The sequence below is a fragment of the Streptopelia decaocto genome, assembly GCF_964273445.1.
Source record: "Streptopelia decaocto genome assembly, chromosome: 2".
Classification (NCBI taxonomy): domain Eukaryota; kingdom Metazoa; phylum Chordata; class Aves; order Columbiformes; family Columbidae; genus Streptopelia; species Streptopelia decaocto.
The window spans coordinates 68,678,386-68,705,571 of NC_138655.1; the positions used below are offsets into that span (position 1 = coordinate 68,678,386).

Genomic DNA, 27,186 nt, shown 5'->3' on the forward strand with positions numbered 1-27,186 from the left:
TCTAAAATGCAAGTGAGGCAAGGCTTAGAAGTTGAAGTAACCTAATTTATTGGGCCAGCCACTATAGCTGGGAAATCTGTTTACCTCTCTTTATAAAACTTGTCTTACAGGGTTTAGATACCATTAAATCAGGCAGCATTTGCTGGCGCCTCACTAAAAGTAGACAGACATCCAGACACTGTCTTCTACTTCTTGCCCATTTCTCCTTAAGCCAAAACCAGAATTCTAACAAAGTTTAATCTCTAGGGAATAGTCTTATTGTAGGAATGAAATTTGTTTCTTAAATTTAAAACAAAGCATAGTATAACTTCATTTGTACTGGAACATATAGTTATCAATTGCAACAGAGACTTTCTGGCTTCAGACACCAGAGTGATTTGACATCCCATGGTGATATAATTACTATATGCATTACAGATCTGCAGGGAAAAAAAAAAAAAAAAGCAATGACAGTACCATTTGTCTGATTTCTGTAGAGGAAAATGTCTTTGGCATCTGTTTCAGAAAAAAAAAAGGTACTTTTTTGACAGCATTTGCATGACATTAAGCTAAACTGCACAGTAGCAGTAAGATAATCTCCTTTATAATATACCTTTGAATAAACACTAATCCTAAAAAGGAGAAAAATAATACAGTTAGCAGTATCATTTTATAACTATGGTGTGGGGCTTTTTCATTTTTTCAATGTTTTAATACCTAGTGTAAGTGAACACTGTTTAGGTTAGCAATTGATTTTTAGACAGCATCTTACACTCAAAGATGAACTTGATTCTGCAACCTCAGGCAACTAAAATTCAGTCAGGCATGATGTCTATCGTGTTTTCTCTATTTGTTTAATAATGTACATACCTACACAGTCCCAATTAGGTTTGGAAGTTCAGGTCCCTGTTGGGTCTTATTGCAGTCTCTGGGCAGATCTGAGAAGAGAGTGTTACATTGTAATATTTCCAACATTCTGTCTTAATATTTTTATTTCAATTACTTCCCTGATTGAGGGGGAAAATATAGTCAACAGAGTGATAAAACCTTGAATCCTTTCCATCCTGGCAATTTGATTACCATTTAAAATAAGAATTTCTTTATGACTGAAAAGTTCAAAGTTTGTATTTTCCCTTTTAGCAATGCTTTATAACAGCATCCTAAGAGAATAAGATCTTCTTGGCATATATGAGATGCGTCAGTAATAATCCTGTTTGCAGAAACCCTGCATTGATAGAAAATGTTGACATTCAAACTAAATGTTAGTGACAGTTTTGCAGGCTTTTTTTATAAATTACGTTTTTATTATCTTCCTTGTAAGATTATCCCAATCAAATGTTGACTCATTATTCTGTTTTCACTCCATTGTTTTTCTGGTTTTGTTTTGCAATGCCCTGATTATACTTTACTCTTAAGAAAAGCTTTAGAGAATGCCCTGTATTGGCAGTGTAAATTATGATTGTGCCAGTGTGCATAACAATTACATTATAGATATTTCCTCAGCCATTTGATAAAGACTCAAATTAAAAAAAATAATTACCAGTACAATTACAATTATATATAATTACGCTATATTCATTTTAGTTTATCTTTAACCATAGTGTGTTCATTGTTAATGAGATTTTAGCTGACTGGTTTGGAAGTAAACATGGATTTTTCTGTCCTTTACGACATGTTTTGTTAAAATGAAGACTTTTATTGGCATGTGTTCTCACCAGAAAATAATACAGTTTAGCTGGTTCAATTGCAGGCAGCCTCTTAGATGAAGATGTTTTTCTTATATGGAATTTATCTTCCATTAGGTTAGAGAGACTGTTTGGTCCTAACAATGTCACTCCCTTAAATATAAATTATTTATACCTGGGCAAGCATAGTTAATTTGTATTTATACAGCAAGAGAGATGTATGGCCACTGAATTGACTAGACACAGCAGATGCTTTTCTAGAAAAGCACAAAGTCTTCCAGAATATTGAGTGAGGACCCAGTGTATCCAAAGGTGAGCAGGGCAAAGACTTGTCCCTTATTTAGCATAAATGTTAGCCATGGGCTAATCGGTGTGTATCAAAACACCTCAGGAGATAGAACAGCTAAGATGTACTACCTTGGTTTGTTTGCTTAGAGCAAATGCATATGTACCTGCTGTTCCCAAGAACTGCACCTATACTGCCTTGCTTTGGAAGGATCCATCAACCCTTTATAAAAAGAAAAACAGAACAAGCATTTTAGAAGATAAAGGACTGTTTATTTTTCATGTTACAAATTAAGAAATGCTCTGTGGTGCTCCATGGCTGCTTCTTCTGACTCGACTGGTACTAACAAGACCGTGTTATCTGCTTACATCTTTCTGAAGTGGTACACAGTTTTGCTGACAAGAGAGACTATGTACAGCATAGTCTATACGGTGGTATTGTTGTTTATAATGTATTTTATTTGATATCTTCTTTACGTTGCCTTCAAATAGTCCCTTGATACTTTAAAGCAATCCTTGCATGTTAAACAGTCATGTTAATTGTGCTTTTCAAAGACTCTTAGACTGAATATTTTTCTCTGCTCACTTTAGGGAATTCTTGTCCTATTCCAGATGAAATCTTGGTTTTAGACAGTCTCACTGTGCAGCTTTTTGTCTTAGATGTATGTAGTACTGATTACTAGCTGTTCATTATTCAGCATGAAATCTGCCAGTGTACTTTGACTCCACAAAGGAGTAATAGCCTATGATTAAAGGAAATTCTTAGGATTTGAGAGATCTGGATCATCTTTCTTTTTCAAGTTTCATGAAAATTTTATTTATTTGAATTTAGGATAAGTATCTCTGCTGTGTAATGCAGTTAATGAAAGTGGCTGCAGATTTTATTTCCCCAGCCTGTTAAAATCTGAAATCCAACATAGACATTAGTTGGCAGAACAGTAGCTATTCCCAGCACCTGGAAACAGAATGCATGATATCTCAAAATGGGAACTGCAGCTCTTTTCTTTTAAAGCTCCAGTTCACCTGCACAGAACAGGAGAGCAGTGTTTGTCTTCTGTATGTGGGCACTGCAAAAAGGTCAGTCAGAGCTACGCTCAGATTTGGTTTTAAATAGTGGCAGAGGAAAACATGCAAACAAAGATAATAAACTTACAGTTGCATTTCAGTCAATTATGGGAATATCCATCTTAGATCACAAGGCATCAGTTTATAACCTGTTAGCTGTGTTTAGCAGCATTGAGCTGACCTGCTGTGTAGAATGGTGCAAAGTAGCTGGCTGAGTTGAATGGTTGAATGCATTCCTGAGCAGGTGCTGGTGAGCAATTGTTTGCAAAGTGTCAAATTTACTCTAATCAGGATTAACATTGAGGATGTGTATTTCACAGGTATATAGGAAAGAAATCTGAAATTACTCAAGTCACATTTCTCCACATCAGCAGGTGGTTTGCAGGGATTTAGCTTGGTCATAAAATGTACCAAGTGCCACGTATCTTTCTGAAAGCAGGGAAGGAAGTCATGATGACTACTTTAATATTAATAAAACCCTTATCTATCTATCTATCTATCTATCTATCTATCTATCTATCTATCTATCTATCTATCTATTTATTTTTAATTATAAATTGCTTCTATCTTCTTGAGGAGAAAGTTCAAGCAAAGGCAACATAGCAGATGGCAGCTATTGAGACCAAGGGAAAGCGTGAGATCTAAAGGACAGAGAACTTGCATATGGGCACCAGCATTCCACAAGGACATTCCGTGGTGGGAGACTGTGTCCCTGCCAGTCTCTCCAGAAAACCCCTCAGAGACCATCTCCCTCTGCACACCTGGGTGCTATAAGCAGAAGCAAGCGGCATGGTGCTGTATCTCAGCCTGCCTTCACAAACACCCTACTTGGTGACATCTACCTGCTAGCAGGGGAAGGAGGTGAGGGAGAAAGACTCACAAATTCTGATTACAGTCCTTGATAAATTTGCCCATAGACCTTGCTGCAGCTAGAAGGGATGTCATTAGAACAATTCAAAAGCTCTGGGGCTGACCATTAAATTAGTAGCCAGTCCCTCCAGGCTGGGGGCCAGGTGCTTCCTGAGAGTCAAATTGTACCAGGATCTCTCCAGCAAATCAATGTCCATCTCTATGGATAATCAATATTAACTTCAGTCCATTCCATCATTTGCGTTTGTCATTAAGGTGACTGAAGGTGGTAAAAAATGCTGATTCTTTTTACATAGCTTAAAATTTTCCAAGCTTTTTGTGATGATGGATGTGCCAATATCAGATGTTGTGCCTCTTGAAAATCTTCCACTTACCTCACTAATGTATTCTGATTTTCTCAAAGGAGCTTTTGAAATGGTTTCAGTGAGTTTGAACACCAGAATTTTAATAGATGATATGGTAGCTAATTGAACAAAAACATTAGTCAGCTTCTATTAAACATGGTATCTGCAGTACTGAATTCCAATAAAAAAATAAAGCTTTAAAAACTTTAGTAAATGCAAAACTACATTAGGCAAAGTGTTCTTGACAGTGTATTATCAGGTATAACACTTCTTTAAAAAATATACAGGATTGGACACAAAATACCTTAAAAAGAGATAGTTTGATAGACACCCTAAAATCTAGGGAATATGCTTGTTATGACAACACAGATTATCAGTTATTTTAATAGGTTACAACTGAAAAGAAATTGCAGATGGGTTTTTTTGCAGTTCAGACATAGCAACAAGATGTTAGTAATATTTATTTATAGGTTTATACTAAAGTAGTAATGGTTTAGAATTGTTTCTACAAGAATAGCACAACTCTGAAAGATTACATATATCATATGTCTCAGTTGAGCTGTAAGCACTTTTAGTATTTGTTTTGTTTTCAGAAGAATTTGTGGAGAACTGTGATTTTTAATCAGAGGCTAGAATTGTGTCTCTGAAGTATATTTGTATTTAGGAGGGTAGAATTACAACACGTTAGTAAATTGTACATGCCGTGTCATATGTGCACAGAATGCTATGGCACAGTGAGAAATTACAGCAAAATAAACAAATTCCACTATGAAGTTTGAACTTTAAATATGATTTTTCAGCATGTCACAACTTGAAAACAATATCCCAACATGAACTGATTTTCTATATACTTGTACAATTTCTCTTAAACTAGACCTTGCATCTAGACTTAGACCAGGCATTGAAACTTCTTCATTTTAACCACACTAACTGCAAAAATAATTAATATATTCTTTGTTGTTTCCCTCCATGCCTGATATTTTCCAGGTAAAGACATATAACAATCAGTTATCTTTGTTCAGTTGTCATGGGCAACACATGTGAAACTCTCGCTGTCCTTTCAGATCCGAGGTCCCTGAGAGCAGCTCCGTGCTGTACTGGGACACGGCTCCTCAGGGCAAACTTGCACGTTCATTGCATACAGGTGAATACACAACAGGGACACCCTGAGAGAAGATTCTTTAGAACTATGTCTGAGGTGAAATCGAAATTAATTTAGTGGCTACAAAGAGAAAAACAAAGCAAAACAAAACCAAAAATACCAAACTGGGACAGCTAAGATTTACCTTAAAATATCCTGAACTGTCTGTCTGTGGCATCCAAAGATATTTTTTCCCCCCCCCCGCAGGAACTTAGGATTCAATCTTTTGTGTGTATGTACACATTAAAAAGGAAGATATCTCTTCAGAAATTGTATCAGAAAGAATAAAATCTGTTTTTTTCCTCATATGGCTAAGCTGCCCTATTAATGTCAATTTTTAATTTTATCCTTTGGAGTTCTCATTAGCTTTACAACATGTCTAGATTATTTAATTATTATATTTTAGCTCGTAGATGACATACGATTTAAGAGGTTTTGCTGGGCCCTAGCAACTTGTCGTTACATTTTGCCTGAAGCTGCTTTTGTATAAAATAATCTTCCCATAGTTAACATTCAGGATACTCTGCACAGCATCTTAAGAAGACTTAAATGCTAAATAACTGTCACATAGCAAGTCTTAGCGTTATTGCACTAAATTACATTGCAAGCAGTGTGATAAACAGCATCATAATACTTTGACACATTCATCATTAATTATAACTGAAATCTAATCCCAGCTGGATTTTTTCCAGTAATTGCATCTAGTAAAGCAAACATTAACATATATGGGGAAGGAAGGGTGGAAAAAATAAGTCTTCCAAAAGATAGCTGATATATCAAAATACTGAATGGCCTGACAAGTCTTATTAGGTTTTATATGGGGTTTTCTACATATATTAAGAGATTAAAATATCTGAAATATATTGGGAATTCTTTATGTGAATAATCGTTTTGAAGGCAAAACTTCGCAGTGACCTACTGGTTGTGTCATTTTAAGGTGCCATGTGAGACTGCCGTATGAAATCCCAGATTCCTGCTCTCTGACACAGAAGACAAGTATTGAACCAAATTTAAAATCATTGATTCCTCCAAACACCAAAATATTGGATGGGTAGTATTTTAGGCTTCATACTGCTATGCTTCCTGTATTTCCTGAAAACTGTATACAGTATTTGTGAATGGCAAGTCCATGTATCTTTTCTCTCCAAATTCATATTTGTTTTCTACTGGGGAACTTTCTGCTGTCAGGAAGCTCCCAGTCTGTTAATACAAACTATTTTCCTTTGTACTGGGAAATTCGAGAGCCAGGCAGCCAAGCTGCAGGCGGCAATGCCGTGTGCTGCTTGTCATCGCACTGTGACACAGCACCACAGCACTGCAGCACCCTTTTGGCCGAGTCAGACCCTATGTCCACTCAATGAATGTGAATTCTCTTTTGTCTTTGCTTGCTATCTTCCTAAGACTGTTTTTGCAAAAAGTGCTTCATTACTTGTATAGTACTAAGCATGCTTGCAAGTGCGATTATACTTTCCTCTCTGTATTTTGATGATTTCCCTCCATGCAGAGCTACCTGCTTTCTGCCATATTTGCTTTTCTCCAGCAGTTGGCAAGTCTAAGTACACAGTACTATATTTGGAGCAACCTCAGCTGGTTCTTTTATTGAATATTTCTACTCATACCAGACATCTTCACTGCCTGTGACTTTACAAACATCAGGTAACTGCCTGAGTGTCCTGGAAGTATCTATGTTCTGTACCTGAAGCAGTGGAAGACCAAGTAGTTTCATTTCAACTCCAGTTAGTCTTTGATTGGTAAATGAACTATGAGAAACTCTTCTCCGGTGGGCTTTTAATAGAAAATACACCATTTTTTTTTATGGTGGTGGAATGCAATTCTGTGAAACTTGCATGCAAGCATTTTGTCTTATACTGACCAGTACACTCTCCATAGCATATGCAAAAACTTAGTATATTTCCTACCAGGGGGATTATACACTCATTGAGAGCTGAATTTTGAAAGTGCTTTTATTGATAAGAGAGAGTAGATGACTTGCTGTGTTGGTGCATATTGAGTTTTTCAAATGAATATTTTGTACTACAATGTCACTGTACAATTTTCCTTTCTTGAGGATTCTTTTGTGCCTGTTATGACTGAGACAGTGAGATATTCTGTACTTTTATGTGGAAAAAAATAAACATTCATGGAGGTAGTTATTTCCATTTTTACTATGTTAACGTAATTTTATAAAATCTTACATCTGTTGAGATCACCTTATACTTCCATGACAATTAATCTAAATAAAATTATCTTTTTGTCCTTCACCACCATCACCAGAGACCTTCCTTACCAGAAGCATATGGAACTAGTCACTATGCCATACTGTCAGGATGGTAGGACGTACATGCAAATTCATAAGAAAAAAAAGCTGTTAGTAAGTGCATCTCTTTTGCTCTTGTCTCACAAGTCTCTTCGTACAACCAATGTTGTGCAAGACAGTGCCACCTCAATTGGGTGTCAAATGGAACTGACTTGGTCAGATGAAAATCATCAAGAGAGGGATGACTCCACAGTTTTCAGAGGTTCCCAAAGTTACAAACTTCTGTGTTTATGTTATTTTCATATGCAGTTTCATTAAGTGAGGGGAGTTGCTATTTAGGCATTTCCATTCACTGGATTCTTCAGAGGAGCAAAAACCCTCCAGGTCATGTAATCAATTTACTTGATGTCAAACACACCCACAGTATGTAATCCCTTCCTTATACTGAGCTTGTGTGCAAAATGAGGGGGAGACCTTTGCCACAGGGGAGGGAGGGCATGTTGGTTGTGGTTTGTTCCTGCTGGTCCTGTTGGAAAATTGTTCTATAATCTCATCTTTTGGATGGACACAAGACTTCTAATTTGCAGTCTGTATTATCTTGTGATCAGTTGGGTCATTTTTCTGCATTTTGTCCTGTGGCTCTTTTTTTCATCTCTGGTTATTACCCACCTCTTCCATCTCTAGACCTACCAAGAACAATTCTACTTAGCTTTGAATTTCCATACTAAGTGAACTGAACACTTTTATAACATGCTCTTTCTTTTTCTCTGATTGTCATACACAGTATTGCATGGAAAATCTTATCAGACCTGTATAAATGGTGTTAATGTTTTTCTGTATGTAGGTCCTAGCATGTTTTCTTGTCTGTCATGCTGATGCTGACCTGATCAACTGAAATATCTGATGTTTCAGGTGACAGTCCTGCGGTTCAGGGCAGAAGTTAATGTCCGTAATCCCTAACTGCATAATAGGGTTTATGCATTAGGGTGTACTTATACATTATAGCATATTATACAATTCATCTTGTTACTGTTTTTAGAGTTTTCAGCATTATCTGTTTCTTACTGCACATAATATACAGCCCCATCTTCTGCATTGACAATCTCCAGATTTCAGTTCAGCTGCCTGTTTTATCTTCATATTCCTACCTTTTATGCCAGGATCATCACTGAGACGAGCAAAAGAGATACTTGTGCCAAAATCAGTGACTGAGGAACTAAACAGGTAACCTTTTCCTCGCTGAATAGTTCCCCCTTTCAGCACAATTTCTTAGTGTACTGTAGCACTCTTCTATTATTCCTTACTCTGTGATATTTGCTCCTATGGCACTAGAAGTAATGTTTTACGGAAAACCAGATAAATTAGTTCTGCATTGCCTTTGCCTAGAAAAATAATGTGTTCTTAAAATGGAATCCTCTCTGGACTTCATTTTGCATTGGCACAAGGTGCATTTGAACATGCTTTTATTAATTCATTTAATTGTCTTTTCATTCAGAACTTCTTTTCAGGATGTACATAGCACTGAGGTCAAGCTAACAGATGTGTTGTTGCCTGGATCACTCTGTTTCCCTTCGATAGAAATATTGTGTTTTCTGTTTTCCATTCCTGATTTGACAAATTTGTTTACTCGCCTGTTTTATTGGACTTGGTAGTTTTTCATGCCAATTTCTTACTATTCTGGGACATTGTTTGTTTGTCTGCCTGTATTCAAGTACATTAAAACCTTTGAAGTGAGTTTCCACACCAGTTGCAATAACTTCAATTTTCACACTTTCCATACACTTTCAGCCATGAGTCACCATGTCCTGACCTATGTTTCTCATCAGAGCCCTTGTTAAAATCTGAAGCCAAGTACTCATTTAGTTTTTAGGCCCTTTTTTGTCTTCCAGCTTCTTGAATAACAGTAATTGTGCTTTTTATTTTTATTACTAACTTAGTTATATACTACATGTTATTATATATTACTTATATTTTCCTTTGATTTTTATAAAGGGTAGTTTGCAGTTCAGTTTAACTTGTTTTTTCAGGGCTTGGCTCTTGGGAATTCTCACTTTATGCCCGTGTCTTCTGTCTTCCTAACAGTAGCTTCCTTCGCTAAGCGGCACTATTTCTGATTTCATGTCAGCTTTTATAAGCAGTGCTAAAATCTCTCTTCAGAGTTTGTTCTTTTTTTTAGAGCAGGTTATTTCTGGTGGCTTTCTCTAAAGTTCATTTTCTCTCTTTTTTCATCCTTTCAGTATGCAAATTCTATGGATTTTTGAACCTCAAGTAATTTCAGGTCTCCTCTGGATCTAAGCATCTGATGACTTCAGTTTTCCTGACCAAGTAATTTCATTAATGTCTCATTTTGCCCTGATCTCACTGAAAACCTCACTTGAGGTTGCATATCTATATGTGTAACATAAAGTTGTAATCCCTCTGATAAGGGTTTCTATCAGTCAGTATCTTCCATTGTGTATTGTATAACTGTTTGTAAAAGACGTTTTTCAGATAATTTTGGGTTTTGTTTGCATTTTGTTCTGATGTTAAGGAATAATTCAACTCAACCATTTCTGTTATCTTGGTTTTGCTTGTAGGAAAGTCAAAATAGTATTTACTTCTGTGAAAGTGATAGAAAAGTATCTGTTGTTACCAAGAATGTTTTTTCCTGCATAGCTACATAGCCTGTAGCAGAATCTCAGGATCTAGTCCTCCTTGTTTTGAACATCTCACTGAAGAGATTTCAATTCAAAACAGTTCTGTTTTCTTCACAACGAACTCTCCTATATTTCTGTGGAGTTTTTAGCACATTTTCTATCTGTGATTATTTTTCTACCACATGCTAATGCCAAATGTCCTACAGAGGATCTAATCCCTCCATTTTGTAGCCCACATACTTTGTCATAGCTTATAAACATCTGTGCTTTTTCACCTACTCATTATCCTGTTTTCTGTTTGGATGATAGCTGGGATGATATTATTTACATTGCAAATGTTTTTATGAATATTTCACTTTTTATTTCTTTTTTGATGCACATAGTTCTAACATTTTGCTGTTTCTTTACCTTGCTGTCTCCTCATGTACCTGACTCCTCTCAAAGCCTGGAATAGGAGTAATGTCCCTGTGCTCTCTACTTCAAGCATCAGCAACATCTGGTAATGTGCCAGAATCTTCCTGAGTCTTTGAAGAGTCATTTGTTAAGGTGATCCTTTATTTTGGACTCACATGACTGGAAGACCTCCAGAACTTCCTCCAGTTACTGACCTTATCAGTGCACATCCACGACACCTGTCAAAGCTAAAACAGCTACCTCTGTTTATAATATAAACACATGATATTTCTCGGGTGTCCGTCATTGCCATCCTGTTGAAGAGGAGAGTCAATTGCATTGAAAGGGCTCTTGGCTTTCTTCAGTATAAGCTGCAGACTACTTAAAACAGTTAGAAATCAGGAATACTTGCTAATTCAGAATCACTGTTGTGAGTTCAGTTTTCCAGAAAATGGGTAACTCCCAATTTCCAGACCAAGCTTGGCAAATCGGTCAGAACAGGTGCTGCAAAAAGTCACCTCTTCACCTTCCCTCTCCTCATCTTCTGAGTGAGATGCTACCAGTTGACCTCACAAAGTAGTGTGAAGCCCCAGTAACCCTCATAACAATGCCGAAAAATTTAAAAAAACATTGGAAAGATAGCTTGATAGGTTTTATAGTAAACCAGTTGACTGCTAGGATGCACTTGGTTTGATGTAGCATTTCTTACTAAGTAAAGTTTTTTTTTCAAGTATGAGAGTGGGGCAGAAAGAATATATTTTTTTCCTCGTGAATATCTCAGTTGAGTGCACCTCCTATGCCTAAAAAGGTTGCATGTATACCTTGGAATGCCTTATGTCCTGGTTTTGGCTGGGACATAGTTAATTTTCTTCCCAGTAGATTCTATAGTGCCATGTTTTGTATTTAGTATGAGAATAATGTTGATAGCACACTGATGTTTTAGTTGTTGCTAAGCAGTTCTGGACTTTTCGGATTCTTATACCGGCCTGCCATGGAGAAGGCAGGGAGGAAAAGGTTGGGAGGAGACACAGCTAACACAGCTGACCCCTACTGACCAAAGAAATATTGCACATCATATGATGTCATGATCAGTATAAAAGCTGGGGAAAGAAGTAGGGAGGGAGGAATGTTCAAATTGATGGTGTTTGTCTTCCCAAATAACCATTACGCAAGATGGAGCCTGGCTGTCCTGGAGATGGCTGAACACCTGCCAGTGGGAAGAGATGAATTAATTCATTGTTTTGCTTTACCTGCGTGCCCAGCTTTTGTTTTACCTGTTAAACTGTTTTTTAATCTCAGCCTACAAGTTTTCTCAGTTTTAGTCTTTTGATTCTTTTCCCCATCCCACCAGGGAGGAATGAGTGAGTGGCTGTGTGGTGATTAGTTGCTGGCTGGGGTTAAGCCACCACACCTCATTAGCTGAAGTTTTCCTTGTATTTCTGTCTCCTCAGTCTGCTTTGATGTTACCATAAAAGTCTCAACATGCAAACTAGCTAATCAGACCTCATTGTGAACCTAAATTGTTTTATAGCAGTAATTTAATAATGCCAGTCCTATCAAGCTGCCGTCCTTTCTGGATACACAGGGTGTTGTTGATACATATATCATACATTAAACTTAATTTAGCTGCTTAGTACTTACTTTTTACTACTTGCAGTTGCTATATGCCACCAGCTATGGGCAGTTCTACATACATGCTTATTCACTTCAGAGGTAAAAGACCACAGACACTGATGACGTTATATTCCTGCTGACAGCTATTGAATATTCAGCACATGCATGAAGACTTCTGAGATCCACTTAATACTCATCCCACTTTATAAGAAATAAAATTATTTATTGCTTGTACTTAATCTGAGTCAATGATGAGTAGAAAGATGCTAAGAAGTGCAGTTTCCCATGAAGACAGCTACTAGGTGCATGTGTGGTTCAGAGTCCAACAGGTCTGTGCTGCCTTCAACACTTCCCTGGTTTCTAGCAGCAGATGATCTGGACCTGAATGTTCACCCTGAATTTAGCAAGGCCTGGCATCTGGGGAGATTCTGCGCAGTCCCGAGTCATGCCAAAGGGAAATCTTGCAAGAAGCACTGCTGTCCCTGTGAGTTTTGGCTTAGATAATTTTGCAGCTGCATCAGAAAAGTCTAGACAGGAACTTTCTCTATATTTCTTTGTAGCTGGAAAACTAATGGAATAGGCAGTGCTGGAGGAAGATGAAAAGTCTCTATTTCTTTTAATTTTTTTAACTTCCTGCCTTCCAGCAAAAATATTCATTTCTGTTAAGAACCCATATTCCCCCACCTCCTTTTTCTTTTTTGTGGTACCGCTATCCTGAGCACATTTTGAGGCTCTGTCTTACTGACAGTGCCAACATTTGAAAGTCTTTTGGTTTTCAGGTTGCCATGAAGGAAGAGCTAATCTACTCCAAGTGTTGGCTCTACATGGAATGGTTTAATACCATGAGGTTAATAGTGAAGAACCTGTTTTCATTCACAGCTCCCTACGGATTCTGCTAATCTTGTGTATATATTGCCTCTGAAAATTAGGTCCAGAAAGAATTTTTATTGCTAGAGAAAGAAGCTTTCTGGATGGGATCAGAGAAATCTTTTCACTCCCCCAATTGTGGAAATAAAATGTTCAAAAGTGTTGCTGGATTCACTTTTATCTGCAGTGGAAATAGGGCTTATGCATTGCAGTAACCCCTGCTTTGAGGCACAGACCTTTCTGTAAAATGAAGCCCAACCATTGGAAAACAATCAGAGGGATTTTTCTCTCTTATCTGAGGAGAAGCTACTGCTAACATTAGCAAAGGTCATTGATCTGGGTCTTCCTTACTGGCACACATGATTAAACAGAAGTATTTTTCTGTGTAGATTTTTAAGAATAAACATGTTCAAGTGGAGCCTTTTTTGTCTGCCAAATTTTAAACTGATTTGTCTTTAGCATCTGTTTAAGGATGAAAGATTTCATCTCAATCTTCATGAGGAAATAGACAAATCTGTTTATACTAAGCATGGACAAATGATTACAGCTGGTCAGATTATTGCCTATGAAAAATTAATCTCCAGAATGTCTTTCATCCTTTCTTTCCTCCTAAGGAGAAAATCAAAGAAAGGACTTTGAATTTTTATTAATGATTCATTACTCATAACTGATCAGTGAACAGTTTATGCAAATACACTTTGCAAATTGCACAGTTTAGCTATTACTTGGGGTTATATCTGGATATTACCTTCCCACAGGAAACAGAGGTGTGAACACTTGGATTATTGATATTTAATCATAAGAGAGTAATGCATATCAAATGTTAAATACTCAAGACGGATACAGAAATAATTTGCAATACGCTTGCTCACACCGAATTACACCTTAATGGGGTTCTTGTTGACATTAATAAGTTACAAGTGAAGATGAATGAGTATAAATCACAAGCTAATTAGCTGATAGTTGAACATACTATTCTTCGAGGCCGGTTAACCAGCAGGCCTCATGTTCCTGAAAACTTGTATCTAATATGCCTCAAGGAAATATCTTTTGCATGGGGGAATTTTAAAGAGGAAGATTATTTTGTTTCTCCCCCATCAGTGCAATGAAAACACATTGGCCTGCTTTGTGAATTTGGAAGGGAACCTTTAGCTCGTGACAAATGTGGTACAGGATTTTTTTTGGTGACCAATGACTCTTCCAGTGGGGACAAAAAAAAAAAAAAAAGTAGGTTTATTATTCTTAGACTTTGGAGGGTTCATGTAGGGGCTGGTGGGGGGGAGTATGTTTTCCGTGAGATGTACCTTATTCATTGTTGTGTGATTTATATGATTGCGGGCAAAGCTGTCGTATAAATATATGTTTTAAACATATATATTTTAAAATATATATAATGAACTAATAGTTGTAAAAATGTTTTTAGTAGGAGAATCTAATTTTATTTAAAAATTGCATACAACTGAAAGTAACTGTGATGCATAGTTGTCAGAAGCATGATTTTTACTGGAAGACAGAACCCTGAGAAGATAATAATGTGCAAAATCAGAAAGTGTCATTCAGCCTGATTTGAGTAACAGACTCAAGGATTGCTCATCTTTTGGTGCAAAAGGGGAAGATTTTTCTACATATTAGTAGTGAGCAAAGTTACCAATTAGAAGTTCACCAAATTGCACATAAGAGAGAGGTACACAGGGACATTTGAGAAATAAAAATGGATTGATTTATTCATTCAATTTTCTCCTCCACAAGTGGCAGTTGTTGGGGCACTGGATAGGTATTCTCCTTTCGTTGTGTGAGAAACAGTCATTGCTCATGAACGCATAGTATGCTGCTAACAGAGATAAAAGGAGTTGCTGAAGTGAGAGTAGGTGTCTTACTCAGAGGTCTATAATTTATTACTGCCCTCCTAGCATTTAAATTCTTGGCTTACTGTAGCATGCCTCTGTGCAGGCAGTTATGCAAAAGTTGGATTATTATGAAAGCATAGTTTAACAGTAGCATACATGCCTGTTACAAAAGGCCATCTCCTAGTTTTATTTACTTCCTCCAGTGTCATATTTAGTCCAAAGGGTGTGTGTACCTGAGGCTTTACTAGTAGGGGATCAAAAAGCCCGCAGATGAATGCTTGGTCTCACATGATGCTGCTTTAAAATTCAGTTGTTGGTGTTAACGTGACCAGGGTTTCACCCAGTTAAGAAAGCAACTCATGCAGACAACTGGCAAACTGCTAAAAATGAAGAGACAAAGGCAGAACGAGGGAAGTGTGTCCTCTGGAGTCCCACAAACACTCTGGAAAACTACCTAAGAGCTTTGTCTCAGGAGAAGCTGATAGATGTGCTAAAGAGCAGAGCAGGGCCCTAAAGGTTTCATAGACCAGGAATTATTTATTTTAAGTTAAAGAAAAGCAAAACAAATGTGGCTCCTTTTGCAAATGTTGTTTTTTGATGTTAGAAAGCAGTGAGACCAATTAACATCCATTCCCCTGTTAATATCAGAGGTGGCAATTACTAAGGTAAGAAGACAAATCTGACTGAAAACAGTCTGTTCCTACAGCCATAGGCTTGACACTGTACACCCGTGGTGCTATGGTAATTCCAGCAAATGTGAATTCAGAATAAACAGGTAAATGTATAAAATGTAAAACTTAAATTTGCCAAGACAGTCGTTTCATGTGGAGGTGATATGGAATATCTCTAAGAGGTGAAAAATAGGACCTGAATGAACTACTTTTAAATGCATACCAAGAACCTCTCTGTATTGTTGTACTGTTTAATTAGATGAAAATAAATGAATGGAAAAGATGAAAGGAATTCATGTAACATCTCACTTCAAAGGGCAGCTCCACTCTTGAGGAGTGTTTAAAAAAAAAAAAAAAAGAAAAAAATAAAAGAAAAGCAGCTTATTCAAGAAATATGCTTTCTCTGTGGATTTAGTTTCACTTTTACCTGCTTTAGAAACTCGGGAATGACTTCTGTTCATTTGACCTAAATGGAGTCATGACTGCAGTGTGAAGGAGAGTGGAAGCTGGCTGACGGAGGCTTCCCCCCCTACTCCCTAATTGCACTTTGCACTGATTCAGCAATGCTCTCAAATGAGCAGGATTATTTCTGACCCTGTAATGGGATTTTTATCAAAGTTTCAAAGCTCCGAGCTGTGTTCTGGATAGAAAGTGGACATGTGCAGTGGCTCTGTGTCTAGTTTTACTTTACCTGGGCAAATGACTTGACAAACACCAGGTGAATCGCTCATCTGCCTTCTAAGCTAGTCAGCCTTCCCAGAATCCAGAAGCAGGTGCTCTCACCCAAAATACCTAAAAGCTGTGCCTTGTGTACTTTCCATATACAGAATAACTCACATTATGCAAGACATTTCACCACCTGTTGGCCCTTTTGGACTTCTGACTTACGTCAGTGCTGTTCAGCTCCAGGGTAATATTTTTGTTTTCCACCAAATTTTACTCCTAAGTCCTCTTATTAAACATGAGTTGTTTTTTTAGCCTTAAGCACTTTATTTCCAATCATGTCTGTCCAGGCCATGAATCTCGTCATCATATTTCCATATAAAGGTGACCTGGCTAAGGAGAGGACAAATTCAAACTGCCCAAGATGTCACAGTTTCCTTCCTTGTCTCAGTTGCCCTGAAGTGTGGGATGGTGGCTTTAGGAACTAACATTTGTTTGCAGAAACCTAACAGAGAAGTGTCACAACAACCAATTGGGCAAGGTTTTAAAGAAAGACTAGCTTGTGTCCATCTCTAGGAAGATCCTAAAGCTGAGAGCTTTCTCTGTAAGCAAGAGTTTTCTCTCATTATGCAAAAGAAAAATTTCTGCTTCAAGAAACAGAGGTCTTGTGTGACTTGGAAAAGAAGAGCTCATCAGCTTCATAACTCTGTGATAAATATAGGCAGGCTGCTCTGTTTTTCGTTATGGCATGAGCTGTTTAACCAGTTTGCCAGGTAGCAGGTTGATGTGATATGCTATCAGCTTTTCACAAACACAATCAGCTGAGCAATTGAGCTCATCCCAGATGTGATTAAGTGGGATCAATTATAATAAGAACTAGAAGAGAGAGGTAAGCTGCTTGTTTCTTGGGTTGATATTCTGCAGTATTAGCCTTTTTAAGTATCCTTTATACATCATCAGCTGTACAACCTTTATTACTACAGGAAGTGGCTTCTAGATCAGCATTCAAATGAACTTCATTCTAAACTGATTATTCTAACACTGGAACTGCCATTGAGAGGAGAAACAATTTATTTGAAGCATCAGTTGCATCAAACAGAAAAGTAGTGCTTGGAAGTCAGTGTTTTGCAATGCAAGGAGCATGTTTGCTCTCTAATCCTAAATACGGTTGAATATTCTGGGAGAGAGCTCTCTGTGTCCCAAGAGGAGAATAGCTACCCTTCATAGCATCGTGTTTTGCTGTGATACTAAGTAAAAATGCTATAGCACTTAAGGCTTAATGTGCTAAACATCAGAATTTATAGATGATTTCTGTAAATTTCTCTGGGGATAAAGCAAAATGATCATTTCAATGTCTGGAAATATGGGGAAAATGAGAGCTTTACATGAAATTGCATATCAGGTGTTCAGTAAATCTGAAGAATATCCATGAGAGTCACGTGCATTGGAAGTACTGTGAATATACATATTAGAGGAATAATTAAATATTATTGCTTTCTTTATCAGAAATGGAAAGCTGGTAATATAGAAATAGAACGGTCCATATGAACAGATGAAATTGAAGAGAGGAATCTTGCAAAATAGTCCATTTCTAAATTGTAAAAGGAGAGACCTACCCAATTGCAAAAAGGGAGACTGAGCAAATATGTTCAGCATTATTTTAAATTATTTTATGGCTTCTGGTTCTTGCGATGGAGCTCAAATAAATAACACAAGTCTGACAAAACAATGCAGGATGCAGATACTGTCACAATGGTTGTGCTGGTCTGGAGCGTAATGTTTGACCAAAATCCCACAACTGTGTTTGCTTTATTTTTTTCTGAGCAGAAAGTGATTCCTAAGCTCTGAACTGTTTCCATGAAAATCTTTAAGGCCTTAGAACAGTTCACACATCTCTTCTATCGCTTAGCAATGGATGTACTGCAGTTGTCTGCTTAGTTAATAATCATATCTAATGAACAGAAATCCAGTTTTCGCTTCCCCTTTTACTATAGGTGAGATCCGGAGGCCTTTGAAGATCCAGACTGGCACCTGGGTTGCCCTTTCAAGGGCTTTTCTATTCTGATAATGATAAGGTTGTTGAGGGTTGTGCCCCCTTTTTGATGGGCCCAGTGCCAGTGTCTCTGCCCTGATCTTTCGTTCCCAGTGTTTTATTTCCTTTGCCAGCCATTGCCAGTAACTGGGCAGGGCAGGTCAATTCCCTCTCATGGATCCTTTCTGTAATCTCTCTTTGGCAGCTGTGTGGGACCACTGTGACATTTCCTGCAAACAGTGCAAATTTTTAATGTTTTTCTGCTTTTAATTCCAAAACCAATGTTAGCCTCTGCCTTATCTCTTCTTCCTCCTCTTCCCCCAATTTTTCTGGCTGTTTGGATGGAGTATTGCTTCCCTCAGATGCTCGTTCACAGGTCTCTGTGAAAATATTCCTGGTGTTAGGTCTCTTTCAAGTCACAAGTGGCGATTTTAAATTTCATCACTGACAAGCAGCAAGGTTTCTTCCCTGAAGTTCAGGAGAAATAGACTTTATTATTAATTATTATTAGGCAAGATACAGAAATTCCTAAGAAGGGTTCTTTTGCCTATGTTTTGTTGAAATACGCAAGCATGAGTGGTCTCTTTTGGGCCATTCATCCTTGTAGCAGTCCACGACTTTTCTCTTACCACTTGGCTTATAATGATTTGCTGCCTCTATCTGTCTTCTTTCATCCCAGCTGAAGATATTGACATATATACAAATACTCGTGCATTCTTTTTGTGTGTGGAACTTTACAAAATATTTTTGGAAGTTTTACATGTCCTTCACCTGACTGTGCAACTTGCCATGTTTGAATTATTTGATAATATTAGAAAAATTAAATAGAAGATCAGTAAGAAAAATCACTGTAGAAGTGAGAGCTATTATGCTATTCTATTGAGGTTTATTTTATTAAAGAAAAAACATTTGAAGGCTGACATTTTTAACATTTGACCCTTTTCACAAAACATATTTAATTGTGGCACTGAAAGCTATTTACATGCATTAATGAAAAATGATACATCCAGAATTTAAAAAAAAAATTAAAAAATCTTATTTTCTTGTCTATTATGTGTGCATGTAAATCATTTTTGCTCCAGAATGCCTCTGTTTTGCTCCATGTTGCCCAGTCATTTTTCAATGTGAACATCATCAGGCCTTTCTGAGAAAGATTCAAGGAACATCAGGTTACTGGGAAGGTCTCATCCTCATGGTCAGAGTTTAATTTTAAACTTGAACCACAAGATTTGGGGTTGTTTCTGGTGGATTCCTTTCCAGCATTAATGGTTACAGTTTTGGAGATAGCTCCCTCTTTCTGGGAGACTTGCTGTGAACCCAGGTTCAAACTTACCTGGTAGTGAGTTCTGTACAGTTTTGACTTCATCAGTTGTCAGCACTATTCTGCATTTTCCTTTTTGGTGAAGCAAGCTGAATGATCACTCCTTAAAACTTCTTGTGGACTGTGGTGCACACAAAGCCTAAAAAAAATGTATTTTGATGCTTGATATGGTATCACTTCTACCCCCTTGAATTCTTTTGGGCACCACTTCCTGAATACATCCCCACCCTTGAGCTGCACCTTCTTCTTCTGAACTGTGGGAATGGCTGCAGTACTTCATTAAACATGGCGTTTTTGTTTCCATTTGGTGTTTCCTTTAAAAGGTGTTGGTAGGGGGTGCATGTTTTCCCCCATCCTTGTGTAGCATTTTTGTTACAGGTCAGTTATTTTAATTTCCAAGAAGAGCACAGGGAGGGAGGTTTGTTAGTGATCTTCCTCTTTGCTCCAGGTAAGGAAGGTCTCTTCTTGCTTTCTAACTCCACTGTACTAGATGTAATCATGTCAGGGTCAGGGGGCAAACACAAGGTTTCCACCTGCCTCCTCACCTTCTCCTGACATCTTCTGACATTGTCAGAAGGTAGCTTAGGACCTTGTGACATTAGCTCATAAGACATAACTGTTACCCACTACTCTTAAAATCCAAAACCCACAAGCAGCCCATGCAGGGGAAATGTAACTTCTCTGTGCGAATAACTGTTCATATAAGCCTCTATAGCTTTGAAGAATATATTTTTGCTTCATAGAACACTACAAGACTGGAAGATGAATCCCAAAGGGAAGAGTTCCCACTCTGCAACTTAGATTCACTGAATATAAAATAATAAATCTCAAAATAGATTTAAAGTCTGTACTGTAGCTGCATCATTTGTTTACTGTGCTCATTTATTCCATTCTTTAGGTTTGAAGACGGCACAGTCTCTTTTCTTGATATCATTGCTCTGAAACATGGATTTGATGTTCTGGAAAAACTCACAGGTCAGTTAACATAACTCTAATACTGAAAGAGTGAAGTTCCAGATTTATACTCAGGGCACAAGTTTGATCATATTTCCTATGGCTGTAGCCCAGTATTTCTTTCTAGATTTATTATCCATATTAGTCAATATGAGGATGAGACTTAAGTGTAACTGGTTTGTCGAAGTCTTGTGTTTTGGATTATTCCAACCTGGTTTGGAAAAATCAAAATACGCAGACTGTTTTCCAAGTATGTCAAGCACATCTAGTCTACCTCACAATCACAAAAATGCAATAGGAAAATAATAATAGAAAGTAGCTGAGCTACATCCTATTGAGACCTGATGCAGTAAGAGTTCCTGCTGTGTTTGAGAACCCGGCAACTTGACCTGGTGCAGAAAAGTAATACAGATTAAGGGAGGAATCAAAAAGAGAGTTTAGTGTACACCTGAAAGCTTTTTCTTAGATAGGAAACACAGTCCCACTGTGCAGGCAGCTATCTTCAAACAACGACCTTTCCAGATTATGACTTTTCACAACAGTTTACTTACATCTGTACTTTGACACACTTCAGTGGAAAGCAGCTTTATGTGTTTGTTTTTTTGTTTTGTTTTGTTTTTCTCATTTTGTTCTCTATTTGATAAAATTTAGCACTATAAGTCTTATGGCAATTCCCAGAAAAACAACATGTTTGTGAAATTGTAGTGCAGTTCCTGACCCTTGAGGTACAAAGTGGAAGAAGAGACAACAGTCATAGGCTGCAACAAGGGAAATTCTGACTGGGCATAAAGAAATAACTTTTCAGGACGAAGGTAATCAAATACTGGAGTGAATGCCCAGAGAGACTGTTAAATCTCCATCCTTGGAGATGTTTAGAATTTGACTAGGCTCAGCTCTGAACAATCTGATCTGGCTTTAAAGTTACTGCTCTTTTGAGCTGGAGGTTGAACTGAATGACCTCAGTAGGTCAAACCTAAATTAGTCTATGATCCTCTAACTACCAAAGGCTGATGCCTCTCTCCAGGCAGAGAATATTATAATACAGGCTGGGGCATATTCAGCTGTGAAGAGTGGAAGACAGACCTTTCCATTTACTGCTTAGGGCATATTTGTGCAGTAGACCAAGTCTGTGCAGAGCTAACTACGTTTGAGATTTATAAACAAGCTCAGAGCCTGCCATCTTGATCTTGTCAGTACTTTATGGAATTGAAATTCTCCAGTCACATTAACTTTGGGAAGATAGTGTAAACCTAGCAAAGGTCTCTTTGCAGTGGGCTTCCCTGGGAAGATCATTTCCACAACACATTTACTACCAGGTCTTCATCTCCCCAGGCAAAGGGCAGGTAGCCTGGCATAAGGCATAAGAAGCCAGTGCAGGCTTTCTAGCTTGCTAAGGAGTCTCATGACTTTTCAGTGGCTCCCGCTGTTCAAGTATCTTTGAAGCCCTTAATGTGGCGCTAACACTGAAGTGTCAAGTAAAGCTTTGAGATGATCTTCAAGTCAGAAGCTCTATCTGAAGGATGACCATCATGTGCCTTGTTGACTCCAGGGTATCATGGTGCATGTCTGGCTCAGCACCCCAAAGGCACAACCTCTCTGTGATTTCTGCTATGAGTCAGTGATTCTCCTGAAAGGTGCAGGAGATGACACTTGGCCAAGGAAACCTGCACCACTGGCTGTGCAGGAGGCTTGCACCATGGCATGCTTCCATATACGGAGCGTGCCAGGTTAACGAAATATGTTCCTGAAATATGTGTTTCATACTCAGGTATGTGCACAGTAATGTCTGAACCTCCAGTCTCCAGTGCACTCTTTTATTTCCTATATAAAGGCACAAAGTGCATCATTATGTAAAAGAGACCTGAGACACAGTGACCATGTATTTTTCAGGCTGGTATAATTTCTGCTAGTGTCTGTGGGGGATTATTGTCAGGATTTATCTGAAAGATTCTAGTGGCTTCTTCCTCACAGAGCAAGACTTCTGTGAGGAGTGTTCTGTTAGATGCTTGAGGTCTTGCTCATGTGGAAATCAATAGCAGAGTTTTCATCCACTTCAGTAGGAGCCTGACTGAGCTCCAACAAGTAAGGATGTTCTGCTTTATGATAATCTGTGTGGAGACCAGGGATCAGAAAACTGCCTTTAGTAATGTTCTTGTAGTATAAAAAGCTTCTGAAGAATGTGAAAGCCTAAACAAATGCATTCCATTGTAAAGAGGGCTAACTGCTTTGGTTTAATGTGTAGGAGCATTGCCTGCCACAATCGGAGAGCTGATGATAGCATCTCCTCCATTACATTTCTCAGCCTTCTAAACCTTGTATTGGTACCTATTTCACCTAAACAATTGAAAAATCTCTTAATACCGGACTGAGGGAAATACTTAACCCTGAACCTGAACAAAGCAAATAGCAGTGGATGAAAGGATAGAATAGAGGCGTGAATAAACAGTATGTTGAGACCTTTTGGTCCTTATTATTACTTTTAATTTGCCTTCTGACCTATAGCAGAGAAGAAAATCTAAGGCAGCTGAAGTGGTTTGGAATAACCTGTCAAAGGGGTTCTCCGCAAAACTGTTATGAGGGTGTGTAAGCTGGCCTTAATTCTGGGTTTAATTCATTTACTGATTATGGGGTGTTGTTCATTTCTTTGTTTGTTTGAAAATGTTTTAAAGTCTGGCTTGAAGTAGTAACTTTCTGTCCACAGTGTCTGATAAGCTTTTTTTTTTCTTTAACAGTCATCAATACCAAGGCTAACTGGTTCAATTAGCAAAGCAGATGCTTTTATACTACTTTGAAGGGAATATGGTGAATTGTTGTATATGTTCATTAATAAAAAATGCATCTGACCATATCAATAACATATTTATTATCAGAATGCTTGAATAAAATCATTTAAAGGCTTTTCCTATCACTCTTTATCACATTGAGAAGAGTTATGGACTCCTGTCTTATGGATGCTAAAACACTTCTGTAGATGTGGTGAGAAGTGGACAAACTGGATCAATGGGCTAAGGTTCTTGTATGAGGTTCAACAAGGCCGAGTGCCGGGTCCTGACCTGGGTCACAACAACCCCATTCAATGCTACAGGCTCAGGGAAGAGTGGCTGGAAAGCTGCGTGGTGGAAAAGGACCTAGGGTTGTTCATTGACAGATGGCTGCATATGAGCCAGCAGTGTGCCCAGGTGGCCAAGAAAGCCAACAGCTTCCTGGCTTGTCAGCAAGACTAAGGAAGTGTTCCTCCTCCTGTCCTTGTCACTGGTGGGGCTGCACCTCAAATATTGTGTTCACAAGTCTGATGAGGAGTGGCTGAGGGAGCTGGGGCTGTTTAGTCTGGAGAAAAAGAGGCTGAGAGGAGACCATATCACTCACTACCACTACCTGAAAGGAGGTTGTAGCATGGAGGGGGTTGGTCTCTTCTCCCAAGTAACAAGTGATAGGACAAGAGGAAATGGCCTCACGTTGTGACAGGAATTAGGAAAAACACTGAAAGGGTAGTCAGGCCCAGGGAAGTGGTTGAGTCACCATCACTGAAGGTGTTTAAAACACATGCAGATGTGATGCTTAGGGACATGGTTTGGTAGTGGACTTGGCAGTGTTAGGTTGATGGTTGGACTTGATGATCTTAAAGGTCTTTTGCAACCTAAATGATTCTATGATTCTGTATTTAGTAAATTTGCCAAAGCAATAATGTCTGTTGCAGATGTATACAATATCTCTATTGAATTAGCTTCACAGAGATATTTTTAGTAACTTTTCCAGGGTATTTTAATTGGTGTGTTTTAACCTCTACAATAACCTTTTTCTTTTTTTTTTTTTTTTTTTATGTTCCTGATTGTACAGCTTGGGTTTCACTAGAGAGCTGAAAATTGCTATGTGAAATATATGGATGTGACTTCAAACTTCCACATTTATAATCCCTTCATAAAAAATGAAAAATAAAAGTTCAGGAATATTTCTATTTTTAATTTAAAAAATGTATTTTTTAATACATTTAAAGAAAGGTAAAGGGAGATGAGAAAAAAAATACACTGAAAGAATAAATGATAAGAACCCTATACTGAGGAGAAATTGCAAAAAAAAAAAAAAAAAAAGGTTTTGGCAAATATTAGAATTTTAAAATTTCTGCTGGTGTAACCTAGGTACTTTGATGGTATCGAGTCACTTTCTGGAGCGCCGCACTGACAAGCAGAAATGCCAGCACTGCCTCCCTTCGTCTACAAGAGACTAGAGTAACTTACATAATAGAAGAAGAAATTGAATTCTGTTAAGGATTTTAATCACCACATGATCCACGAATTTTCCACAAAGTCAGGCTTGTCTTGTACCATTATCTGTGTACCCAGATGAATTAATCTTTGTTCCAGTTAAGCAGGAAATTTCAACATCTCCCTTCATGGTAAAACTTACATGATTATGCTTATATGTATGTTCATGTAAGTACAAAAATTTCTTCGTGGTGTGTTCTTTAATTAGAAGTTAATCATGCAGAAGATAAATCAAACAAGCACCGTGCAAAGGTGGAAATAGAACGTGATACAGCTATGGTCACGTTTGGGTTTTTCCATCCTAAAGTACGTTTTGCATGCCCACTTATCAAAGCTAACATGAAGGGTCACTGCAGCGCTCCAGCTCCCCCAGCCCCACCAGCGTTTCTGGTGGCCCTTCTGCATTGGCCATGGCAGTAAGGCTGCCTGGGGGGCTGCAGTGCAACACCACAGCATGCAAACCAGTACGTGCCATCCAGAGCAGTGTGGTCACCTTTCTAAATATTTAGCTCTTCAATAGGCATTGAATATATCTGTTCTTGGCATGACTGATGCAATAAGAGATTCAGTGCTTTGCAGCTGCCATTTTCCCCTTACCATCCTCTTTTTTCCCCTGCACACCGTTGAGCATATTGGAGTTCTGCAGGTTATTTAGTTTCTGTCAAAGGTTCTCTGGTCGTTTTGAATAAACATTTTAGCATTTGTCACAACAAAGCCATAGCATGCTGTAGAAACACTTCATAATCCAGAAGGACTGCAGATTTCTTCCACTTCGAATGCTGGAGATTTCAGTGGCAAAATGCACTATCAGATGTGAACCACTTCTGAATCTCACTTTACTGTAGCTCCTGGAGTACTTGCTTTGCACTCCCTTGACACAATGATTTTCATTCTTGGTTGGAAATAGACTGGAGTAGAAACAAGCAAAATAAACGAAGTGTTGTTATAGTTGTATCCTTCTGTATAATAAAAGCACTGCTGAAGTTTTTGGGGATGTATTTGTGATGGGTTGATGCTGGCTGGATGCCAGATGCCCACCAAAGCTTCTCCTCAGCTGGACAGGGGAGAGAAAATATAACAAAAGGTGCATGGGTCAAGATAAGGGTAATGAGAGATCATTCACCAATTACCATCACAGGCAAAACAGATTTGACTTGGGGAAAAATAGTTTAATTTATTACCAATCAAATCAGAGTAGCACACTGAGAAATAAAAACTAAATATTAAAACACCTTCCCCCCACCGCTCCCTTCTTCCCAGGCTCAATTCGTCTCCCAGTTTCTCTACTTTCTCCCCCAAGCAGCATAGCAGGGTGGGGAATGGGTGTTGTGGTCAGTTCATCACACATTGTCTCTGCCGCTCCTTCCTCCTCAAAGGGAGGACTCCTCACACTCTTCCCCTGCTCCAGTGTGGTGTCCTTCCCATGGGAGACAATCCTTCATGAACTTCTCCAACGTGAGTCCTTCCCATGGGCTGCAGTTCTTCATGAACATGGGTCCTTTGCAGAGGGTGCAGTCCTTCAGGAACAGACTGACCTACCTCAACTTCCATTTAACAACAAGGCATATTTCATGCCAGAGTTGCATAATGATATGTGTGTCTATGTAAGCCATTTTCAGGGGTCTTCTGTCTTTATGATTTTTAAACTTAACCTTTAGCTGGTATGTATTTTTATTAGTAAATCTTTATCAGTTTTACAAATGATACTAAGATGCATAATTCGCAATTATGTTAGAAAGAGTACTTTAATTATAATGTCTGTTCATGAGACATTAATTCCCTCCACAAGAAAATGTATTATGTATTGGAAGAAATTTTAAGAGGCAGGCTAAGTCTCCTAAGGATGATGAATTGAGATTCCTTTTTAAATTTGCTAGGTGCTTGATGGTTTCTTGGAGAGTAAAGAATGTGTTGATTTTCATAGAGGCAGTTCTACTACACACAGCCAAAGCAAAATACAGTGCAGTATGCGAAATGGTGAGGCTAACTTTGATTTTTAACTTGATCTTTGAGACTTATGAGTTGTGTTTTGCCTTTTTATAATTTTTACCATCCTCTGGTACATCAGGGACTGCTTGCAGCCAGTGATGTGATGTTGGGCAGCCTGCATCTAGTGGAACTGAACAGATTCTCATGTGTGTTGTCTTCAGACACTTAGGGTAATGCAAGTCATCTGGTTTAGGGCTACAAAATAATTTTCTCCTCAGTCAGCTTGGCAGGGATTACTGGGATTTCTTCTTCTGTGTGGAGTTTGTGACTGCCTCCTGCCATCGTCTGGGCATGTCACCTGAACTTGGACC

At 38.2% G+C, this 27,186-nt stretch overlaps 1 protein-coding gene across 1 annotated transcript in view; it reads left to right on the forward strand.

The window, feature by feature from the left end:
* Nucleotides 1–27,186, forward strand: part of MOCOS (molybdenum cofactor sulfurase) — a gene marked incomplete at its 5' end in the record, with an annotated part of 233,577 nt that overhangs the window by 105,186 nt on the left and 101,205 nt on the right. The window contains one exon of the mRNA XM_082045174.1: nucleotides 20,569–20,645. Within this exon, the coding sequence (XP_081901300.1) occupies nucleotides 20,569–20,645 (77 nt within the window). The remainder of the gene's footprint in view (nucleotides 1–20,568; nucleotides 20,646–27,186) is intronic.